Source organism: Polistes dominula, unplaced genomic scaffold (assembly GCF_049000335.1).
Source record: "Polistes dominula isolate Pdom_NZ unplaced genomic scaffold, Pdom_raw_medaka contig_28, whole genome shotgun sequence".
Lineage (NCBI taxonomy): Eukaryota > Metazoa > Arthropoda > Insecta > Hymenoptera > Vespidae > Polistes > Polistes dominula.
This window is the reverse complement of record NW_028300879.1, coordinates 1,598,567-1,621,904: the sequence shown is the minus strand read 5'-3', so window position 1 is coordinate 1,621,904 and position 23,338 is coordinate 1,598,567. Positions and strand designations below refer to the sequence as shown.

General features: G+C 33.3%; 2 protein-coding genes and 1 long non-coding RNA gene across 3 annotated transcripts in view; 1 reads left to right on the top strand and 2 right to left on the bottom strand.

The window, feature by feature from the left end:
• The window catches only part of LOC107065114 (Chondrocyte-derived ezrin-like domain containing protein), a 31,229-nt gene that overhangs the window by 5,964 nt on the left and 1,927 nt on the right, over positions 1-23,338 (bottom strand). Inside the window, 10 exon segments of the mRNA XM_015318484.2 lie at positions 18,312-18,536; positions 19,397-19,489; positions 19,492-19,538; positions 21,243-21,317; positions 21,451-21,611; positions 21,730-21,885; positions 21,957-22,044; positions 22,151-22,274; positions 22,358-22,580; positions 22,663-22,767. Coding sequence (XP_015173970.2) covers positions 18,312-18,536; positions 19,397-19,489; positions 19,492-19,538; positions 21,243-21,317; positions 21,451-21,611; positions 21,730-21,885; positions 21,957-22,044; positions 22,151-22,274; positions 22,358-22,580; positions 22,663-22,767 — 1,297 coding nt within the window.
• LOC149033618 (uncharacterized) lies at positions 118-18,306 on the bottom strand (the record flags this gene model as incomplete). The annotated part of the gene is made up of 1 exon (XM_089173529.1): positions 118-18,306. A coding segment is annotated over one exon (8,439 nt), but the record flags the coding sequence as incomplete, so codon positions are not given.
• On the top strand, positions 18,482-19,387 carry LOC107065117 (uncharacterized). Its single transcript, XR_016176959.1, has 3 exons — positions 18,482-18,621; positions 18,854-18,978; positions 19,217-19,387. It is a non-coding gene; the product is annotated as an uncharacterized LOC107065117 (long non-coding RNA).

Here is a 23,338-nt window from a genome sequence, read left to right as displayed (position 1 = left end):
TAATAACAAAAACAAGAAGAACATTTTCGTTAGACTAGAATGATAAAAAATCTACCGTAAAATAGAAAATAATATAAAAGTAATTAATTTGTGACGAAATTACAGAGACTTTTCAAGTGACTTTGTATATAATTTATTGTTATCATAATTAAGTATCAATAATCAATGTACAATAGACTTCCTACGCCTGGAATATCGCTTTTCCTCCGTTCTAACGCCATGATTCCCCTTATTATTATTCTTGTTCTTTTTTTTATTTTTATTTTTTTTTATTTGATTTATTTCTTTTTCCTTTTTCGAAGAAATATTAGCAGAATAATGTGGACAGCCATCGTAGCCTAAGTCCATAAATATCCTTACCAAGGGGAACCACTGCGGATAGCAGGTTTTATGTAAGTGTAATTGTATGTATGTATGTATGTATGTATGTATGTAATGTATGTACGTATGTGTATGTGTGTGCGCGCGCGTGCGTGTAGAGTTAACAAGTACGGTATATCGATAATAAACGTTTTGAAAAAATTACATAAAGAACAGACACAAGGGAGTATTGGAATCGACACGACGACGAACACACTCGTCCCACGATAAACTTTTTTTCTCTCCTATATAAATATCTTCAATTTTAAATCGTTTATAAAACGAGAAGTAAAGAAAAAAAAAACAACCAATATCCCTTCTTTTAACGAGACAAAAACGATTTAATTTCGATTTCTTTTGTTTTTTGTGTTCTTCTTAATTGAAATGTATTACGACAATCATGGATATCATCATCAACGAACACAACGCTTTTAATCATTCGAATTTCTTGGCTTTTCATTTTACGTTCGTTCGCGTTACTTTTTTTTTTTTTTGAAAGGACATTTGCAAAAGAAATATATATCACGACGATATATAATTAATCCTTAGTGGGAACGATATTCATCCCCGTCGAATCTGTTTGCGTACGTTTTCTTATTTTTTTTTTGTTCTTTTTCCATTGAATAAGATAATTAATATTGGAAGAACATCTAACGAACAAATTGACTTTTTATAAGCTTTATAAAAAGAATTCAGTCGGCCTTTAATTATGATACTTCTTCATCATATATTCGATTCGAGTATCGAAAATTAAACGAAAGATTGGTTGTTATCAAAAATTTGGCACATATTTATAATAATAATTGGGAATGTACGAAAGACAAAATGATAAACATAACACCTATTAATCAATTATTATACAGGTATATGTTATTTATATATCACTAAAGACTAAACGTCTTGCTTAGTTATTTTTAAAAAAAATTATTCTTTTCCTTGTTTACGCTAAAAATGATAAAGAATCAAAGTTGGTTTTTTTTTTAATTTTTTTTTTTTTTTTTTTTTTTATGTCGCAATAATGAGACAATATAATAATCGTCTCGCTTAGTAATCATTAATAATAACAAAGTCATTATTATTATTATCATCATCCGTGATTCACATTGATTTACATATTTAACGACAACGAGGTTGAACACCTGGAAGAAGGCCACATTAAATAGAAGATCAAAGAAGATTAATAATAAGAAATGGCTGATTTTAGTAGGATATGTGGTGTTTTGTGTATAATATGTGTTATTACACATATGCTGCAAAAATACTATGATATTACCCGTATGAAACACACGATTAAAGGGTGAAAGAGAAAGAGAGAGAGAGAGAGAGAGACAGAAAGTGAGGATGAAGAAATAGGAAATGAGAGGAACATAGAGTCAGATGACACACGAATTTCTGTGTGTATTTATATATAAACATGGTGTAGAGACATAAAAAGAAAAAGAGGTGGTAGGATATCATGACCGGTGGTAATAATAAATAGATTTACGAAATATCGTGAAAAGGGTGTAAGTAATCGCTACGCAATGATCATAAGGTACCACCTAAGAGTAAAACGGCAGATAATTGATAATTGACATGTGTATAATACGAGTGTGTATGATGCAGGAAAGATTAGTACCACACTGCAATTAGAGATGTGAGTTTAATCAGTTTATCAACAAAATAGATATTTTATATCACTATCATTATTTCAATGTTTGTTTCATTAAAATTATCGTAGCTCAATTATTGATTTTTAATCTCTCGCGTATTTATATTTTATTGTTCCTAGATAAATGTTATTATTATATTTGGTGAATCGTTTAACCTACGTGTTTATTAGATTTAGAGTTCACATTGTTTATTTGAACTTTTACGTTATTCATCATGATCACATTTGATACACGTAGAACGATATTCATTTTAAGTGAAAATAGTGAAATTCTTTTGACTGACTTAAAGTTCATCTGTAGGAATGATTTTGCAAAATTCACATCTCTACGCAACACATCGGGAGACAGGATTGAACGGTACACTATGATGAGGCATAACGAAGTCTTTTGTGACACATGATTCAAATGTGATGGCTAAATAATTGTTCAAATTAGTTTCATCCACTACAAAAATTTAACTATATGTGAGTTACAATCAAATAATTCATGAGATAACATAACGGAATACAAAAGGTAAACAAAGTGCGTAAAAAGGGTGCTCTTGTTGTGATTTAATGTCGAAGTGCTAAAGAAGACAGGTTTGTTGTTTGTTAACTGAACAAGCATACAAAGTTTAATACTTTTTTTCTTTCTTCAAAGAAATAACCTACTAAATTTGACGAACAAATCAATTTCGATTCTCTAGTACGAATTTTATTATAATATAAGAAAATGATGAAAAATCTTTGAAATATTTCTCTTTTTTTTGGTTTTTTTTTTTTCTATTAAAAGTATTCTCTACGCGATTATTTTATATTCTAGAAAAAGAAAAATTGATTAATCTTGCAAACTAACATACCGCTATTTTCTAATTTCTAAACACCTACAGTGTGCAGTGCGAATGTAACAATTAATAAGATAGCAACATCATAGAAATTTTGCATGTTTAATATTCGTTTTAAGCTTTTTTTTTCTTTTCATTCTTTTCTTCCAGCGTTCTTTTATATTTATGTTTAACAATTTTTTTTTTGTTTTTGTTTTTGCTTTTTTTTCATCCATATTATTTCATCTCTATCGCTTTTTTTTCATTCTACATTGTGAATATGAAAATTATGATCGAGCTATTATAGCCATTAATGGCTAATAATGATATTTCTTACTAATGGTAAGTGTTTTTTCTTTTTTCCTTTTTTCTTTTTTTTCTATGAAAGAATAAACAAGTAATAAGGCATGTAGCAGCTAAGAAAAAGAAAAAGAAAAAGAAAGAAAAAAAAAAAAGAATAGAAAAAGTAAAATAGCTAATGTAAGAGCAGCAGCAGCAGCAGCGCAATAGCGTGATAAAAATGGATTCTTAACCGCGAGTTGATTTGTTGAATCAACCAATTATAATATTAATAATAATTTCTTTTATTTTCATCTTTGACAAGTGTTCAAATAATCGTTTGAGTCAACAAATCTTATTTAGCGGATTCCGTTCAATCCGATCTTCTTTGATACCACCTACAATATGTCTACTAGTTCTTTAATTGAATTGCATACGATTACAAATTGTTTGTTGTTTTATTTTTCAAAAGAATTCTAAATGTTTAGTTCAAATAATAAGAATTAAAAAAAAAAAAAAAAAAAGAGCCGAAGCTAGTTTTCCTACTAGCTTCTTCCTACTTTGCTACTTCCCCTAGTAGCAAAAAAATATTGAATACATTTGTATTTAATATTAAAAAGACAACATGGAATCTCTTGTTAATATTAAATACATATGTAATTCAATATTTTTCAATATTTTATTATGCTACTAGGGTCAATTAGATAAACATTTCTTGTCAACGCATAAATTTCAATTGATAAAGATCTGATTATTTATTTTGTGATTATTAGTCGAATCCGACCTGCAGCGTGGTACATCACTTTCGCATTTGGCAAGATTGGCCCCGTTTCTCGATTCTCAACGTGGGTAAACCGGAAGGAATCGATTGGTCAGGGAGCGAGGTGTCGCATGAGCCAATACATTGCGTACTGGGTTCACACGAAACGGCACATGCCATGCCGGAGAATTCACGAATCCGTTTGTGTAGCTCCACCGATTAATATCACCACCTGTCGAGAAGCATACGTAGAGTGTTGGTGTGGATGGTGTTAGGATTTCTAATTTTTACTATCGAAACACATTCGACGTTTCTCTGATCATCGTCCCAAATCTCACTTTCTTATTTTATTTTTCATCACACATTTTTTTTGTTTTTTTTTTGTTTTTTGTTCTTGTCTTATATCAAAATAAATAAATAATATGACAAATGTCCTAAAAAAAATATGCAAATGGATATATAAACGGTCATCATCATCATCATCATCATCTACACAACTATAAAACAATAACAATAATAATCAAAATAACGATAATGATAATACAATAATAATAAGAATATTCTTACGCGAGATAATTGAAAAATTATTTCGAGTCTCTTATTTGTACACGATGTAGATTCTTTAACGATCGTTAAACTACTATGTGGCGTTTTTCATGTGAACCTTTTTTTTTCTTTCTTTTTTTTCTTTTTTTGTAAAAACATTTCATATGTGCTGACACACATTTTAACGAAGAAAGATCTTTTAGATCATTGTTTATCGTGAATACATATATATATATATATATATATATATATCCATTTGGTTTGACCGACGATTTCAAATCAGATTTGAAATTGATTTTGAAAATGTGCAATTAGTCGGACACAGTTTGTCCAATTTGTTTAACGTCGTGTCGCACGCTTATGAAACTGACTTTTAATTATATTTTTTTTTCTTTTTTTTTTTCAAGAGTAATTTTTGATCAAAAACGCGTTATATGAATATCTATCTGTGAAGAGCAAGGGATCAAAGGATACGAAAAAAGAAAGAGTCACGAAAATTGGACAGAGTGATTTAACTCTCGGACTACGGGTGAATATTTGAATAACCGTACGAGTCACCCACAATGTTACGTTTTTATCGTTTAATACCTTGATCCCTATTGCCAGGTATCACGACCATTTCATACTAATTCCTTATGACTAGACTAGATCATGTTTTATATGTATATGTGTGTACTCGTGTAATATAGTTAGTCGTTAGTAGTGAATACAGTGTTTTCAGTCAGTCGCTAAATTGTCGATATTGCCGATCAACTTTTCTCGTCGCATATCACGCTCTCGACGCTTTCGCGGCTACATCAAATATATTTTTTTTTTTTTTCCTATTAATTATTCTTTGTATTTTTTTCTTTTTTCTTTTTTTTTCTTCTTCTTCTTTTTTTGTTTTTTTTTTTATAATGAATAACAATTAATCTTTTTAAGTACGGTGTGCGTGAGTAACACGGAAAAATACGCACCACACACTCGCACGCGCACGTGTAAGAATAAAAACAGATAATAATACTGATATAACCGAATAATTTACGACACGAATTATTTTGTGTCTTATCATCAAATTATTTTTACAAATGCATTTGCAAGTGTCTTTTGATATTGTTCTTTTTCTTTTTTTGTTTTGTTTTTTTTTTTTTATTTTTTAATAATAAAAATAAGATAACACAGTTGGTGATATGAAATTGAATCTAATAAGACAGCTTTATTTTTTATTTTTTTTTTATTATTATTATTTATCGTCACGCAACGAAACAATCATAATGTATTATAGACTGATCAATTTCGTTTGTTTGTTTGTTTGTTTTTTCTTTCTTTCTTTTTCAATTTATTAAAAATTTTTGAAATAAAGTTAATGTTCGTCAAAAGATCGTGCAAATATGTTTGTACAATTATAATTATAGAAAATTTGGAGAAAAATCAATAAGAATGAAAATCAAACGTATAATATGATGAGCGAATGAAAATGGAGAAGAGAGTGAATAAATAAAAAAAAAAGGATTAATTAATGAACAAAAGTAAGATACGAATGAATTGTAAAAAAAAAAAAAAAGAAAAGGGAACAAAATAATAGAATAGAAATGAATAATAAAAATGATAGATTGTAAAAAGAGTGCGTGAAAAAACGCGTGCGTGTGTTGATAACGATGGGATGACAAATTGACGATGCACAAATGCAAGAACCAAAGTAACAACAGAATACGAGCAAGTATTTTAAATTCATCTACTAAAAAAAAAATAAAAAAAAAAAAATGAAAAAAAAAAGATTGAAAAATCAATTAATTAACACAGGATAATGTTGGATCAATTCATAAGACAATTTACAATACATGCTCGTTTCTGAAACGAAAAAACGATGACAAGTCAAACAAAAAACAAAAAAAAATAATCGATATAGAGCCGAGGATACGATATATGGTATTTTGAAAAACTTTAGGAAAGATTTGGATAAAGAAACAAATTGAACATGTGCGAGGACAGTGCACAGAATTTCATTTCTCGCAATGTGAAAACGAAGTTTATCATTTTATTCTTTAATTGATTGATAATTATGGAGGAGTAGAAAGAGGAAGAGGAGGAGGAGGAGGAGGAAGAAGTTATGGGGGTTTAGAGAAGGCGTTTAATTAAAAGCTCACGATGATTATAATAAAGTCAAAGGATAATCTGAAGTATGCATGCAAATAAATAAACCAATAAATCAGGAAAGACATATCTGCTTTTCAATTGGGGAAATAAGATTAATCGTCGATGATTTGTATATTGAACGATGTTTTACAATCGTTCGTTTCGACGATAACCAATTTTATCCGAAAAAATTCTCGTTTCGATCTTGTGCGTATAAATAATCTGCATCACAATCTATCTTCTCTCTATTCGAATATGAACAGAACATTATTTTTTTCGACAATAACGTTAACAAAATTACAAATCAATTATTTAACATTTCTTATTAGCAAGATTTTTGATATATTTAAATGAAAACAAAAAGAAAGTTTTATAAAATAATAAATAATAGTTTGATGAATTGACATATATAAATATATATACATATATATATATTTATCTACATCCTTCAGACGAGACGTTGGAAAAATCTATAAATCGATGATACGTCAGCAGTATTTATTTTGTCCCTTAAAGAAGATGACAAAGGATTGTTTTCTTTTTTTGTCCTTCTTACCTTGTCATATTAACCGATATCGTTAATTAGTCGAAAAAAATAATGAAGTTTCTCCATCGTATTATATCGGCACTCAGCAGTCGCGCGCCCCGTACTATTTTATACATACATAATAACGTGTATGCGGATACGTATTAATAACTTTCACTGTGTTCTACCATTAATAGTAACAATAATTGTGTATAGCCTTAATAGAGTAATAATGATTAATGACGGCAATAGTGATCGCGATAATAATTAATGATTATTAACGGTAACGTGATTATCAATGATCGTTCATACCTATAAATAGTACATATGATAAGGATTATTTAACGGTAGCGCGAATCGCAAAAAACGAGTAAACATTATGATAATAAAATTGTATATTGTAAGGAACTAGATTGTTCGTATTCTGGCTCGATATCTAAAAGTGTTTTTAAAACTTGCTGAATGTTGTTACTTCGTTGAAACGATTAACATTTTTATTTTTATTTATTTGAAAATTTTCTTCGAGAACGATGATGCGTGATCGATCGTCATCGTGTTATATCGTAATTAATATAATTATTTATACTCCCTTTACCGATTGACTCGGTTTTATGGTTACAGGGAGATTCGGAATGAGTATTATTATTATTATTATTATTAGATTATCGCGAAACAGATGGTACTTTTACCTCAGGCGTTAAAAAAATAATATAAATAAATAAATAAATAATATTTAAATAAAACGAGTCCCACCCTATTAAGCTTAAACAAATGAAATCAATCGCGCGTATAAAAATAAATCAATTACAGCCTTGGATGCCTTTTGATCGCATTATCCGTGCACGTTCAGAAACCAAGTCTATCGTACGAGCTACATTATTGCTTTTAATTCATGTTTTTTTTTTGTCTCTTTTTTTTTATTTATTTATTAATTGTATTCTTTATTTTATTTTTTTTTTTTTTTAATATATATTTATTTGATCTTGCACGACGGGCCACGTTGTTCAATGAATTCATTCCTATTCGACACTTCTGTACCAAATTTTCTATTTACTGTGTGTGTGTGTTGTTGTTGTTGTTGTTTGTTTTTCTTTTTTTAAACAAGAAACAATATGAAATTGTCAGAGGAGAACTACGTGTGAAGTACTGTTCATGAAAACTTTTCATGTCATATTAAAAGTGAAAACGTGACGAATATAGTATAAAAACTAGGCACGATGAAAGATGAAACAAATTTTTAAACGTGTTTTATTCAAGTTTGTCGAAAATACCTTTAATTCTTCCTTTCATTCATTTCTTTCTTTCTTTCTTTCTTTCTTTCTTTTGACACGTTTTATTTAAAAGACTCGGTTCAATCATCAATCCAAAACTTTACCCATATGTTTCTCATATACAGACCAACTATTTGAGCATATCGATTCTTCTATGAAACCATTTCCAGTGTTTGTCACCAATAATACGCTTTAAATTACAAGAGACAAATTCCACAAGACCTTTTAATTATCCTAATACGAATATTAAGGAAATAGTAATAAAAGTATACATTATTTATACATTGTTTTCTCATAACCGAAGTAGAAAACAAGATCCGATATATCTATACTCGGTTGTTGAAATATTTTAACCAGAGACACTCCCTGCGATGATTGTCGACCTCTAAAACTTAAAACGATAGAGAGTTAAATTGTCATTCTCTGACAACCAGGGACGAGCGTCTGAAGAAAAGATTAACCATCACCAACCAACCTCTTGTGTATCCGTTTCATATTATAATTAAATATATATATATATGTATATATATATACCCTTAAAGCCCTAAGTCCTGTTTTCATTTTTCTTTTTTATTTTGCATCTCTACTAATCTCATTTTTTTTTTCTTCAACGTTATACAATACATGACTAGAATAGCATTGCGCGAGTATCGTTCCTTTAAATATATCACATATCCACCCCGCGATCACGAGTTATCACGTTTCTTATGGATATTAAATGCATACTACGAAATCACCTACAAATCGGCAACTCTAAGTATGATAATAAATATCAAAGTAAATCGGATCTCTAAAAATGTGTAACGATCATTTCATATACATATATATGAATATATATATATATATATATACAGATTGTCCGAAAAGTTGGGACCGAACTTATACTACGTATTACTAACATCAAACAGATGAATAAAGTTCATATAAGTTTGTGTCCGAAAATGTTACATTGAAAAGATTTTAAAAGACTTTAAAAGATATTTATATTTTAATGTGTAATGTAGGCTTCCATTCATCGAATTAGTAATTGGCAAACTCTTTCAAATATTCCGACTGCATTAGTTGTTGTAAAATTCTTTACTACTAATCGTAAAACGAATTTTGACCATAAATCTATGAATGTTCATGTCTTTTCAATAAAACATTTTCGGACATAAGTTTACATGAACTTTTTTCATTTATTTGACTTCAGTAATATCTAATATAAGTTTGGTCTCAATCTTTTTGGACATCCTATATACATATATAATATGTATAGCTAACGATATTATTAAACTTTTTTTCCGGTTTAGAAGTAGATTTCTTTTTTTTATTTCTTGCTCTTTTCTTTTCATACGAAATGATCCTTTCGATTTTTTCTAATCACTTAGATTCCACCAATAGAACGGTACGTGTAAGAAAAGATCACTATCAATTCGTCGAGTGCGTCAATTCCCAATAATCAGAAATATTTAAATTCGAATTTTCCGTTACGTCGATGAATAAGTTTCGTAATCTATGTAATCGCTTAAAGGCAAATACATTTTAAAGTCGAGCCATTGTTCCATTGGCGTATTTCAGAGTTCGTCATCTTCCTTGGACAATTCACGATGTTGCTGACAACTTTGTTCCTGTTCTTTATCGTCCTTACTTTCCGAGTACTCGTCATCTTCATCCTCGTCTTCGTATACGTCAATACTATGAGACTCAGTGAAAAGTGGTGGTGGAATTGTTGTTACATCGAAGCTGGAATCAGTACTTGAAACAATTTGACCATCCTTGATTTTAAAATCAACAGCTACACGATGTCTCCTTTTCGTATTCTGCTGTCTTTTACGACGAAAAGCGCGCTGGCCTCTGTCAGGCGTATGAGCAGGACTGTCCATACTGGAAGAAGTGTCACCTTCACTTTGTGGACTTCTACTTGAGGAATAAGGCATAGTTTTAGTTCGGATTTGCATTCTAGCCTGCATTGGTGGACTGGAAGTGGTTGACTCCCCGCTAAGACTTGTTGTCGAATAATATGGCGTTGATTTAGCTCTTATAGGTACGAGAACTGGTCTTTCGGTGGATCTTGTACCGTGATATCTTTTATTTTCCTCCCTCGAGCAGGGCTCCGAGTAACCTCGCTCGATCTTTTTTCTAATTGATCTTTCATCACATGTAACAACATCACGATGCTCATCCATTGACCATTCGTTCTTGTCTAATCTCGTTCTTAAAGCTAAATCAGCATATTTTTCATGCATGTCTTCGGAACTATCTCCACGAGCAACGTCCATTCTGATTTGATCGCCACTAGAATATTTCATAGCCGGTACATTGTCATATAATTGATCTTCATCCTCCTCTGGAATAGGAAGAGGAACGTCGGTGATACCCATGTCGACCACCTCAGGATCCAAACGGAAGTCTTCCTCATCCAAAGTCTCGTCATATTCATTTTGAAAGGTGATACGAGGTGGCGAGATATCAGTAAAACCTGAACGACCACGACGCTGTTGGTTATCATCATAACGACAAAGACGACGTTGTTGGTCGAACTGAGATTCGATAAATTTCCTGGCTTCATCAAAGTCGTCCCTACTCATTCGAATAGGCTCGCCCTCATCATCGCCCCGTACAGACGTGGTAGGAATAACAGCAGATGAAAGAATAGAAATGAAGGATTCATCGATGTCACTGACATTATCATCAGCCGTATCCTCTCTACGATTTGATTCGTTTGTGTCTTCCGCTGGCGGTGGAGGTGGAGGCGGTGGAGGAGGTGGAGGTAAAGGGGGTGGTGGAGATGGAGGTGGCAGGGGAGGACTTTCAGCTGACTGACATTTTGAATTTGGTCGCATACTAGTTATGCTCTTGTCTGATGTCGTTGTGTCACTTTGACTCTTTTCTACCGTCGTCGTCGTAGTGTAATACTGCTGTGGTATGACAGTCGTACTACCTGACCAGTCAGAGATAGAAGCTCCAAGTTCTGCTAAAGAATTATCATCGGATTTCGTACCAGAATATTGACAGAACTGCTGTACAGTGTTGTTAGAACTAGACCATTCGGACATCGATAAACCCATAGATGTGTCTTCACTATGAGAGGAGCCTGTTATGTAGGAATTCGATTTCGGTTTAACAGCTATTTTCACAGTTCCATCGACCGTCGTCGCCGACGTTGAACTTTGCCCATCTTCTAGAAGAGTAGAATGTAAATCTTCATGAAGAGTCCTATTTTCATCGCTCGAGTCGCTGTCATGTCCAATGTAACCTGGAGTTTCTGTAGTACTGTCCGTTACTGTTACCTTGACAGCTTCCTCCGGCTTGATTTCCATATAAAAAGTTTCTACATGACTCACCACCGGAGTATCAAAGAGTGGTGAACTAGGTGGCGAGGGCCAATCTTCCGAACTCTGTAATTGCAATTTCGATTTTCTCGTCTTTGGTGACTTGGAATCTTCCTCTTGTGTACCCATTACATCTATAGGAATATCTGGAAGCTCGGCGGACGTTCTACGATCGTCCGACATGGAAGGCAAGGCTGTACCCGAGGGAGGGTCTGACGATAACGAAGGTTGATGATCGCTTGAAATTAAAGATTCGTCATCAAGACTTGGAGATCTCGAACTAGGTTTGAATGAATCCTCCAGGTCACTCTTATCTTGCTCGGAAGTAGTTGATCGCTCCGAAATTCGTGAAAGTGTTCTTGATAAAGAAAAGGCACCGTAACTTGCAAGAATCTCTGGCCCAATAGGATAAATGAAACCACCTGGAACATCGACCAGATCTTCTTGAAAACTCTCCTCATTCTGTCCATTACTATCCTCAGAATGCGACTGTTGAGCGTTGTTGTCATCTTGAGGAACCCAACCATCCTCTAAACTCGAACTACCGGAGCTTTCTAATGGAAACGGTTTCCATGTTGAGCTCATTTCTAATTTTGGTGCTGGTAGAGAACTACTACTGTCTTCTTCTAAAGACTCCTCCTTACGTATTTCCTTCACTTGTTCAATCTCTCGGCGATCGACTATCGATTGAATTTGGCCTATTCCCAAAGGACGAGCGATCGAGCAGGAACTTGAGTCAGCATCCTCTCTATCGGGAGTCCATGTATTTGTGTCCTCGCTTTTGGAACGCTCGGTGCTGAGTCTGAATTTTTTATCGGCTACAAAACGCTCGACAACTGGGCTTTCTTCCTCGAGCATTTCCTTAGTTGATTCATCTTCTGGCAATTCTTCGGTATCTTCCTCATCATCTTTTCTCATTTCTAAATATTCCGGAGTTAACTCAACTTCGACCAATGTTTTTTCATCCATTTTATCGACACCATAATCCGGTGAACTAAGCTCGCTATCAGCACCTCGCATTTGTACTTGGGTGTCTAGTGCATCGAGCGTATCCTCACTCGTATCAGCAGAATCTAATGGTCGCATATCATCCCCATCACCTCTAACAGACTCCCGATCTTCCATTTCTTCATCTTGTTCGTCGCTCTCAAGAAGCTCTTCATCCGAACACTCCTCAATCGAAATTTGTATTGGTGATTTAACCATGTTTAATCCTTCGTCATAGTCATTAAGTGATGAGTAAGCATCTCCGTAGTCGTGAATTACTTTAACAGTTACATTGGAAAATTCATCTTCGGGTGAATCTTTTTGACCGACTTCATCGATATCTTGCGATGTTTCAGTTTGATGTTGAGGACTCGCCTTTGGCTCAGTGATCTTTCTATCGAAATCTTTTATTTCTTCGCTCAGTTTTTCTATTTGAGGTTCAACGCTCTGTTTCGAAGTACTTTCAGATAATTCAGGAGTTATAGGTTTAATAATTAACTTTGAAATATTAATAACGTCAGTCTGCTCCACTAGATCACCCTTAGCGTAACCTACTAAGTCTTGTTCATTAGCAGATTCGACGGAACTTTGATCGATGAATTTCGTATTTTCGTCAATTTTGACGATTTCGACCATACTCGCTGTTTCTTTACCAGTTCCTTGTTCTAAGAACGGTAATTGCGTTCCTTCTTGTTCGTATGGAATTAAATCGGCACATGTAGCTATTTCATTGCATTCTGTTAACGGTGATTCTAAATATTGCGCGGAAGTTTCTGTCACGGACAAAGAATCCGTACAAATTTCAGGAACAGTCGTGTGATCGGTACTGTCAGATCTATAATTCGGGGAAGTTTCTATCTGGATCGATTGTGGTTTGGATATTATGTTGGTACCAACGCTTTCCTCGGCTACATTATCTTGATTTTCAATGCCTTCAGACATATCAACCGTATCGTCTTTACTAGAAAATGCGTTAGCCGGTGGAAGTCTATGAACGGAAATGACAGGAGCATCTAAAGATTTGGCACGTCTTTGCGCAGTTGGTGATTGTGTTGCACTTTGACGTTGCAACGCACCAATACCACTACCCTCAGACAAGCCAAGACGTGCACGTGCGAAAAGTATAGGACTTTGTCCCCGTTTACGTAGTACTATAGGAGATTCTGTTAAATCTTGCATGAATGGAGATTTCTTAACCTCTTTAGCCGCATCTCGTTTCGATTCTAAGGTCTGATCAACTTCGGTGTCATGCTCTTTATCTTTCTGTTCAATCTCTTGTTTACCTTCACTTGTTATTTCACCTTCTAAATCAGTTTTAGCTTCTCCCTTCGGTTGCGTAGTTTTTAATTCATATTTAATACTGACATCTTTCGTGACAATAGCTTTACTATCACTTTTGATATCTACTTTAACAGTACTCTTTGCCTTCTTTGGAGATACTTTTTCAACGGAATCTTTCTTTTCTGTACTTCCTAAACTCTTAGATATACCCAAAGATTTGGGTCTTACTTTGTCACTTTTAATTGGAGGACCTTTGATCAATTCGTCATCTACCGAAGCTGATTTTCCACGTGTGCTTTTCGTATCATCTTTTTCTTCTTTCGAACTTGAAAATGGTTTGTCGGATAGTCTCGTAACGGACTTTGATCTACCCTTTTGCACGATACTAACCTCCGGCACTACGTCCGTTGAATCGATTATTATTATTTCCTGAGGCATCTCTCCGAGCTTCAATTTAGATTTATCGATTCTAGAACTGGTCGTCGGTGTTTTTACTTCTTTGGATGCAGTTTTCTTCAATGGCGGTTTATCTCCTTCCAAGGATTTCGATTGCTTCTTAAAATCTTTTTTTATCTCTGATTTAGCTTTCTTAGCTCGTTTCGGCGATATATCTTGAATTATATGCTTGTTTTCTACTTCAGGTGACAGTAAAGTATCTATTGGTGCCTTTTCTTCAGCCAATGACAACGATTTAGATCTTAATGGTTCAGCATGAGGTCGAAGCATAAACGGGACGAATTCTGGTACCTTCAAACTATCTAATTCCAATGCAGGTTTAACGGGTACTTCGTCTAAAGGTAAGTCTGCTACTGGTTCGACAAAATCATCAAATCCGGTATCAATGATCTTAGGCCTTGGTACCTTAGTAGTAGAATTTTTATTGGCTTCAGAAAACTTCGATTCTATACGTTCTAATATACGTTTTGTTTTTTCAGGAATACTTGGTTTCTCTAATGATTTTGGCTTAGCTGGAACTTTAGGTTTTTCATCAATCACTTCAGCTTTTCTAATGGGTGAACTTTCACTTTTCTTACAAATATCCTTACTGCCAGCAGATTCTATTTTATTTTCCTTATCGTCAACCATTACTGAACCTTCCTCGATCGTCTTCGCCATTTCCTCTACCAATACTTCCTCTTGTTTAATAGTTATTTGTTTGTCTTCTGTTGTAATTGTAACTGGATTAGGAATATCAGGTAAAGGTATCTTTTCTATACTATCCTGTTTTTCCAAACTATCGTCCGGTGTTTTAAGACTATCCTTTGGGGATTTCACCTCCTTCGAAACTTCGACTTTATGTTCTAATTTAGATTTTATTTCTAGATTAGTAGGCTTTGGAGCCTTGGTAGGACTTTTTGAATGTGCATCCGATGATCTCTTTTTCTGTATTACTGAAATTATTGTTACATTAGGATCCGTAGGTGATATCTTAGGTGATCGCTTTTCTATACTTGAAATGATAGTAATATTTGGCTCAACTGGAGATAGTTTCGATGGCTTCTTATCCAAACTGGATGATTTAATACATATCCGCTCGTCAAGACCCATTTCTGTTCTTCCTTTATCTAATGACATTGCTTTCTTCGGAGATTTATCTGGCGATCTTGAACTTACTTTCGAAGGGCTTCTATTAGGTGATAAACTACAAACGATACTCTTTGAGTCGGTCGGTGAAAGTTTTGAAGTTGGACTTAAAATACTTTTCGGTTTGTCTGAAGGACTTAATATCGACTTTGGTCTAGTAGGACTAATAGAATTTTTGATTTTATCTGGCGATAACTTATGACCCGGTTTATCTATGGACGTAAGTTTCGATAGATCGAAGCAGGAAGTATCGGTTACCATTTTTAAAGGTAATTTTGGTAAATCTTTGATAATACTCTTGGAGTTCTTCGAAGTTTTACTACTATCAGACTCAGATTTTTCGTCAGAAGCAGTTCCATTCATAACATGACGTTTGTGTAATGTGTAAGGAATATCGATATTAGACTTTTGAATAATTACTCCATCCGAAAATGGATCTTCATCTCCAGAATCGGCAGGTGTTAAATCTATAGATTTTTGATGCATTAACATGTGACGTTTACTATTTGAACCTAATCTTTGACGTGCCGGATTAGGATCACTCTTTGTACGTTCTACGGGAGTATGACCAGGTATGGTTTCATCGAATCCTAGTACAACACCACCGATAACCTTAGGTTCATATTCGGTGAAGACAGTCTTAGACTTGAAATTGTCCATTTCGTGAGGTACACCAATAACGGTATCTGTTCGAGACTCTAACGATAATTTTGCTTGACGTTCTCGTTCACGACGTTCATTGTCCTTCCGTGCTTTTTCTAAACTCTTCCAATCATCTCGTTCACGAGGTTTTTCCTCAGATTTATATTTATCTAATTTACCTTTACTCTTTCTCCCAGATTTCGAATCAATCTTATCTAAACTTCTTTTCCAATCCAAGCTTTCATAATCCAAACACTCAAGACTCTTACCCTCACGCGAATCTAATTTATTTAAATACTTACGTTCGCCAGCGTCTAATTTTTCTAAACTTTTACGTTCCAAATTCTTCAACTCACCTTTTCTATCATGACTTCTACTATATCTTACTTCCGAACGATCAGTAAAACTTCGTTCTAACGATCTCAAACGTTCAATCGTTCTCGGATCAAAATCGAATGTTGGTTTATCCTGAGAATTAAGCCTCTCGACACTCTTACCGCGTTGCTCTTTTGATGAAAGCCGTTCGAACGGACTTTTATTACCAGAATCAAAACGTTCTAACGTATGTCTTTGATTATAATCAAAGGAAGAAGTTCTACCGCTCGAACTCTTTCTAGTTTCACGCAATTCGATACGATCAACACTTTTCCTACGTTCTCTCGACTCCGCGTAACGATAAACGTTTCGTTCTTTAGGACTTCTTGTCAGATGTTCCACACTACTGCGTAACCCGTGAGAATCTAAACGTTCGGCACTCTTACCCCTAGTTTCATAAAAGTCAGCATAAACTACAGAACCTTTCTCTTTCAAATCTAAACGTTCAAAACTTCGATCCCTATCCAACCGTTCGATACTTCTACGTAACTCTTTAGTATCATTACGATCTACGCTACGTCTATCGAGTCTTCGTTCACGTGAATCAAGACGATCTATCGATCTCCTTTCCTTAGAATCGATCTTTTCAATTCTTTTACATTCTCTCGAATATTCCCTCTCGGCCCGTTTTTTCTCCTCCCTTTCAATACTTTTACGTTCCTTTTCTTGAATCTTTGAGATTACTTTTTCAGACTTTTCCTCGATATCTTTAGTCTTTTTATCTCTAGATTTATAACCACGTCCTAAACTACTCGTCTCATCGTACGAACGTGGTACGTGATCCTCCAAACTGGCGATACTTCGCGCCCTTACTGTTCTCGCTTTTGTGCTATAATCAACTTTACCGGTATCGACGGGACTCAAGTCATCATCGATTCTTGATTTTGGACGCATAATACCCTCGTCCCGTAAAATTTCCGAATCAACGTGAGTGATCTTATATTTCGGCTTTAAATTCTTCAACTCGTTAAGAACTGTAGCCTTTTGCTTTTGAACTTGTAAAACGACAGGATCCTTTCGACTGGAATCTTGATGAGGAATGGGAGTTTTACTAGGTTGTTCTATGGAAGCAGCGTGTCTAGTTTCAAATTTACGTTCTATTTGTGTATTCGACCGTTGTATCCTAGACTCGGTAATAACGTAATCACCGTCCGCCTTGGTTACAGCTGAGTACCGATCGATGGATTTTGTTTTGGTATTTTTAAGATCCGCGAGCACGGATTTAAATAGCTGTTTATCCGAAGGCTTAACTGATCTATGTTTGACAAAAGAATCGGTTTCCGAATCTATTTGGAACATTTCGTGTTCGATTCCTTCATCACTATTGTCGGACAGAGGTTCGTTATCCTCGTGAGCACTGGAATAAGACTCAGGATATTCAAATTCGTGCTCACGTTCCAAAAGCTCATAAGAATCATGCGAAAGATCATCATGTGAAAGATCTCCAGCTGGGCCAGATTCTTCGTGACCTGATTCGGTAGATAACGACGATGTTCCTGGATAGGAGCTACTATAAACACGTTCGGGTACGGAATCGTGATCTAAGGAAGGTAATTTCGAACTAGCGGCACTATACGAACGATTAGTATCGTCGTAACGCGTTACAGGATTATCTAATTCGCCCTGAGAGGGTAATTGGAAGGGCTCTAAAACAGGTTCACCACTATTTGTTTGATCCTTTGGACGCGCCTTGCCAGAATCTTCGAAGCTAGATGCATACAATTCGCGACAACTGGCAGATCGTTGCCAAGGATGCCTAGGTATAGGTCGCGGTGCTGGGAATTCGGGAGGACTGCTGTTAGAGGGGCTGATACGACCTGCTGATGAAATCCGTTGCTGATTGGTAGCAAGCGTCTGCCGCTGTGCTGGAGCCTGGCTGGGGGTGGCTGGCGAATGGACGTCGATAGAGGTGAGCGTCCGAAACGATGTAGCTGTGTCGTCGCGACGGTGAATCGTCCCTCCCATCGAGACACTCGTCACAGTCGTCGGAGAATCCAGTGTCATCGAGCCGCATGACAGAGACAGAGCTGGGGTTGCCAGGGCTAAACATTCATTAGTAATATACATATATATATATAACATACATACAACATTAATCTCTCATAAACCAGAGTGCATTATGATAATGTAAATCCTTTCAATATATACATATATTTATTAGCGTTAAATTGTATAATTCAGTTCAATCGTGGAAACCCTAGGCTTTATTTGAAATAATTAGAAGTTTTTAGAAAAGCATATAAAAAGAATTTTATTATACACTAAAACTAGTAATTTTAGAAAATAATGAGATTATATATGTAATTCTGTTTTCTTTCATATTTAACACATTTACATATGAACACCACGCGAATTCTAGGCCGTGTCAGTCACCAGTGACAACACAAGTCACAGTTCAACTGTTCTTTCAATACAAATACAAACGCCCATAGCCTGACGGGGATTTCTTTAAAAATTCGCTTGGCGTTCAACATATTAAAACAGGTCAGTGTAGTTATTTTAAAGTTTAGCTAGTCATTTCATGAATTAACAAATTTCACAAAATAAGGCCATATATATATATGATATATATATCACACATATATATGATTATAGTGTAAATCGTGTATAACAAAACCGAAACTATGTTTCATAATTTCATATATCATTTCGAAAATGAATAATGCATCATAATAAATAATGAAAATAATTCTAATACAATTTCTTTCATTTTTGTGTATAGTTTCGAAAAGCTTCCTATATATAATACGCTAATCTACTCTACCGTTACAATACTTCGAATACAATACTGCGAAATAAATATAAAGAAAATTTGAGGAAGGAGATAAAGAAGAAGACTAAAAAAAGGCACAGAAATAGAAAGAAAGCTGTTCTGGAGGTTGGTATCGGTCATGGTACATACCAGGATCGCCGAGGGGCAGGAGGGGGTGGGCAGAGATGCTGGAGCTGCCCATAAGTGAGCTGCTCGGAGTGGCCCCACGATAGCCTCCCCCTCCGAGCCCTGCAATGCCCTACCACCGCTAGTCTGCCGGAACGAATTGGACCTGCGAGCAAGAGAGAGTCAAGTTCAGCATCAGACTTAGGCTACGAAATGCCAAGCCTGCTCAATTTATCTGTTCTTTTCTCTTATTAATGCAATAGGCTAATATATAACATTGTCTTTCTTCAAGAGAGAAAAAATATATTTTAATATAAATCTGCTCTAAATGTCAGTGCTGAAATATAAATAATCTAATCATTAATTGAAAAAGAATTACTGCTCCAACGCGTGTTTGATATGATACACGGTCAATGTCGCCATTATAATTTCTATTTCGTATGTGATTAATAAATCATATAAAATAGATAAAGGTTACAGTTGAATGAAATAATAGAACTGAATAAGTTACTATAATAATAATAATAATAATAATAATTTAGAAAAAACTGACCCTTTTTTAATAAAATGTTTTATGCTATTATATTTAATTATAATATGTCAGTAAAGCGTTTCATTGTGGAGTAGTTTCTTACATGTATAATTAAGTAATGTAACACATAAAAGAATCGAATATGGATAGATATTTGTATATATACCTCAATAGTATAATTCTCTAAAGTCGGCAGATTTAATTTCCTATATATTTTCGTTATAAAAAAACTAACAATATAAAAGAAATAAGTAATACATAAGATGCATAAATACATGCTATTTGTTTTGGAATAAATCTTTTGCTTTTTCTGACAGAGAGTCTAAATGTTCAGACGTAAGTGCTCATACCATCACAGTTTAAATTCATATAAATATGATCTTTCAACGCAATGCAAACCCTTCTATACTATATCTTTATATCTTGAAGTATAATACTTAATTTTAAATGTTAAATGAATATTAAGCTATATCAATTGACAATCTCTCTATACACTGTTTAAAAAAAAGAACTATTGAAACGTTAAAATATTACATAAGAATTATTGAACTTTTAACTCATTCAGTTTATAGCTCATTCAGTATAACTTTACTACTAACAAGTATTATACCTTATTATATGAATAATAGATATATTCATTATATATTAAATAAGAAGATTAATTTCTGTTTAATTTGATATTGATATAAGATGATTATTATGATATTAAACTAATTATTAATTTACAATTTCTTCTGCTAATACTAGCGGCGTTTCTTAACCGTGCATCGATATCGCACGGTATGTTAACACTCGCCGGTTGTATATACAAGGATAAAGTGTCAATAAAATAGCAGACTATTTTTTGTTGTAGAATAGACTACTGCTATGGACGAGTATAATGCTGGTTAAAACCGCCAGGACAGTGAAATGTAATACTCTGCAGTATATATTTTGAGGTTACAATGATAAATTAGTAATCACACTATTGAGAAAGGGTACACTGATCATTCGGGTTCAATCGTGCCTGATGGTGAGCCTGACTCCCCGCCACCCTGCCAAGCAGGCAACACTGACAAACGTAAATGTAAAAAAGGAACACAGTAGATCATTTATTCTACAGAAAGTGGAATAATTAGGTATATATACCAATTAATATCCCGGTAAAAGCAAGACCGTGCCACCTCCTATCTTATTCACAAGATTGGTGCGTTGGTTAATAAAAATCTTAAGGTTACAAACTAACATTAGGAAAACAATATACAACGGCATGCAGCACTATCTACGAATTACTTGGATTTTTGTCAATGTTTTCTTTTAAATTAGCTAACTTACTATATAAAGCATCAATAAACTTACCTTTGGAATGTCTGTCTCTTCACATAATTGTCACGGACAAATTCAACTATTTGCTTTTGTGTCTTTCCACTATATCTGATAACATAAGGATATTCATATAAAATATTTAATATTCAATTTCAAATAATATGCTATATAATAATTCATATATTGTTTTACTTTTTTCAATTAAATTAAATATTATATGATTCAACACATTTAACTGTACCTGAAGGATGAACCTCGACTAAGAACTCTTGTTTTTTGTCGTACTACATGTTTGACTACAGAACAACGGAAAAAGCCATGATTTTCAACACATTTTTTCCAAAAGTTCTTGCATTCATTACGACCCTCGAAAAAGAATTCGACCGTATCCTTATAATATCCCTAAAATGATAAAAAATAATATTATTTAACAATATACTAGGAATACCTTATTCAATTATTTTGATAGAAAAATAATTAATTTAAGAATAAAGCGTCAAAGAAAAAAAGATATACTTACGTATCCTTCAGGATGTAGTTTAATCAAAAATCGTTTTCGTTTAAAACTAATTTTTCTGATCTTAGCCCAACTAAATGTATTTATCTTGGTATAATTTTGAAAAACGACTATTCCCATGTGAGCTACTGCCAAATTCAATGATACTCTTTCGTGATCCTAATGAAAATATCATACAGTACTTATTATCATCGCAAATAAACTATAGTAAAAACGTTCAATGTTCTCACTTTAGCTGGATGCATTTTCATTCCATAAAGTTCACATCGTCGTGCTGTTTCTAAAAGATTAAGGTCAGCCTCTGCAGGAGATTGTCCACTGTAAAGATCAATTTATTTTTTTTTATGAATTAATTACATTTTTACTTATTTATATAGACATATGTTAGAATTAATAAATTCAAACAAATATTCATATCACTTACGCATGTTTTTTATGATTCTCCATGATACGTCGCTCTAATTCTTGATCTTGATGAGGCACAAACTTGTATGTTGATAAATAAGTGTGATCTGGATAATCCTCTATAACATAATCACCACACTCAGCTGAAATTAAAGAAATATTTTATAATTATTTAAAAAAAATAATCTACAGTGATATTATTATGATATATTTTAGCATTACTTACCTTGTACAATATAGCTAGCCATCAAAGCTGCTGTATTATCATTGCATTGTAATAAACCTTGAGCCAAATCTCGTTTGATTTGTAAACAGAATAAATATCTTGTAAACTCCTCTTCAAGTTGTGCAGGATCTGGTGTATAAAATTTAACGCAAAATCTGAGAAGAGGATCAACCAATGATAATCCCACTTGTCTACAGACTGGTTTTTCTAAATCTAACCAATACTGTAAACAACAAATTATACATAAATAATTCAAGTTAATTGTATGAAATAAACTATATTAATTTATCAAATGTATAACTAACTTTTGTCCCATTAGGTTCTTGATATTCAAGACCAAAATAATCAGCTTCTAAAAGATGTAATTGTTTGCAAACTTGATCAAACAATACTCTACCTAATGCTTTTGCCTGAAATAAATCAAATACATGTATAAATATAACAACACATTGTTACAAATATAAATACAAAATTATTAGATATTAATGGATATTTAAATAAAAATAAAATTATCTTAACATATTATACATTGTAAGTTATATAAAGAATCAATAAATTGATACATATTCCTTTTATCCATGAGCTTGTATGTGTGCTTGATATATATATATGTATTTACCGATACATTTTATGTGCTCCAATAGTTCATTCTTGTGGAAATATTATGTATGCATACAGTACACGATGTCACTAATATACAATATGAAGAAAAAATATAAAAATACTATTACTAAAGTTTAACAAAGTGATTTATTATACTAATAACAAGTGAATTTATAAAAAATAATTTTATAATATTGATAATAAAATAATGGTATTTTTCAAAATGAAGAATATATTTTTTTTTTTTTTAATTATTTATCTTTTATCCAAGAAATATATAAAACATGTACATACATAATAACATTGAAAAAATGATTGTTCTTCTTATATTAAAAAGTAATAAGAGTAATAGTAAAAAAAATAGTATTCTCTCTTTAG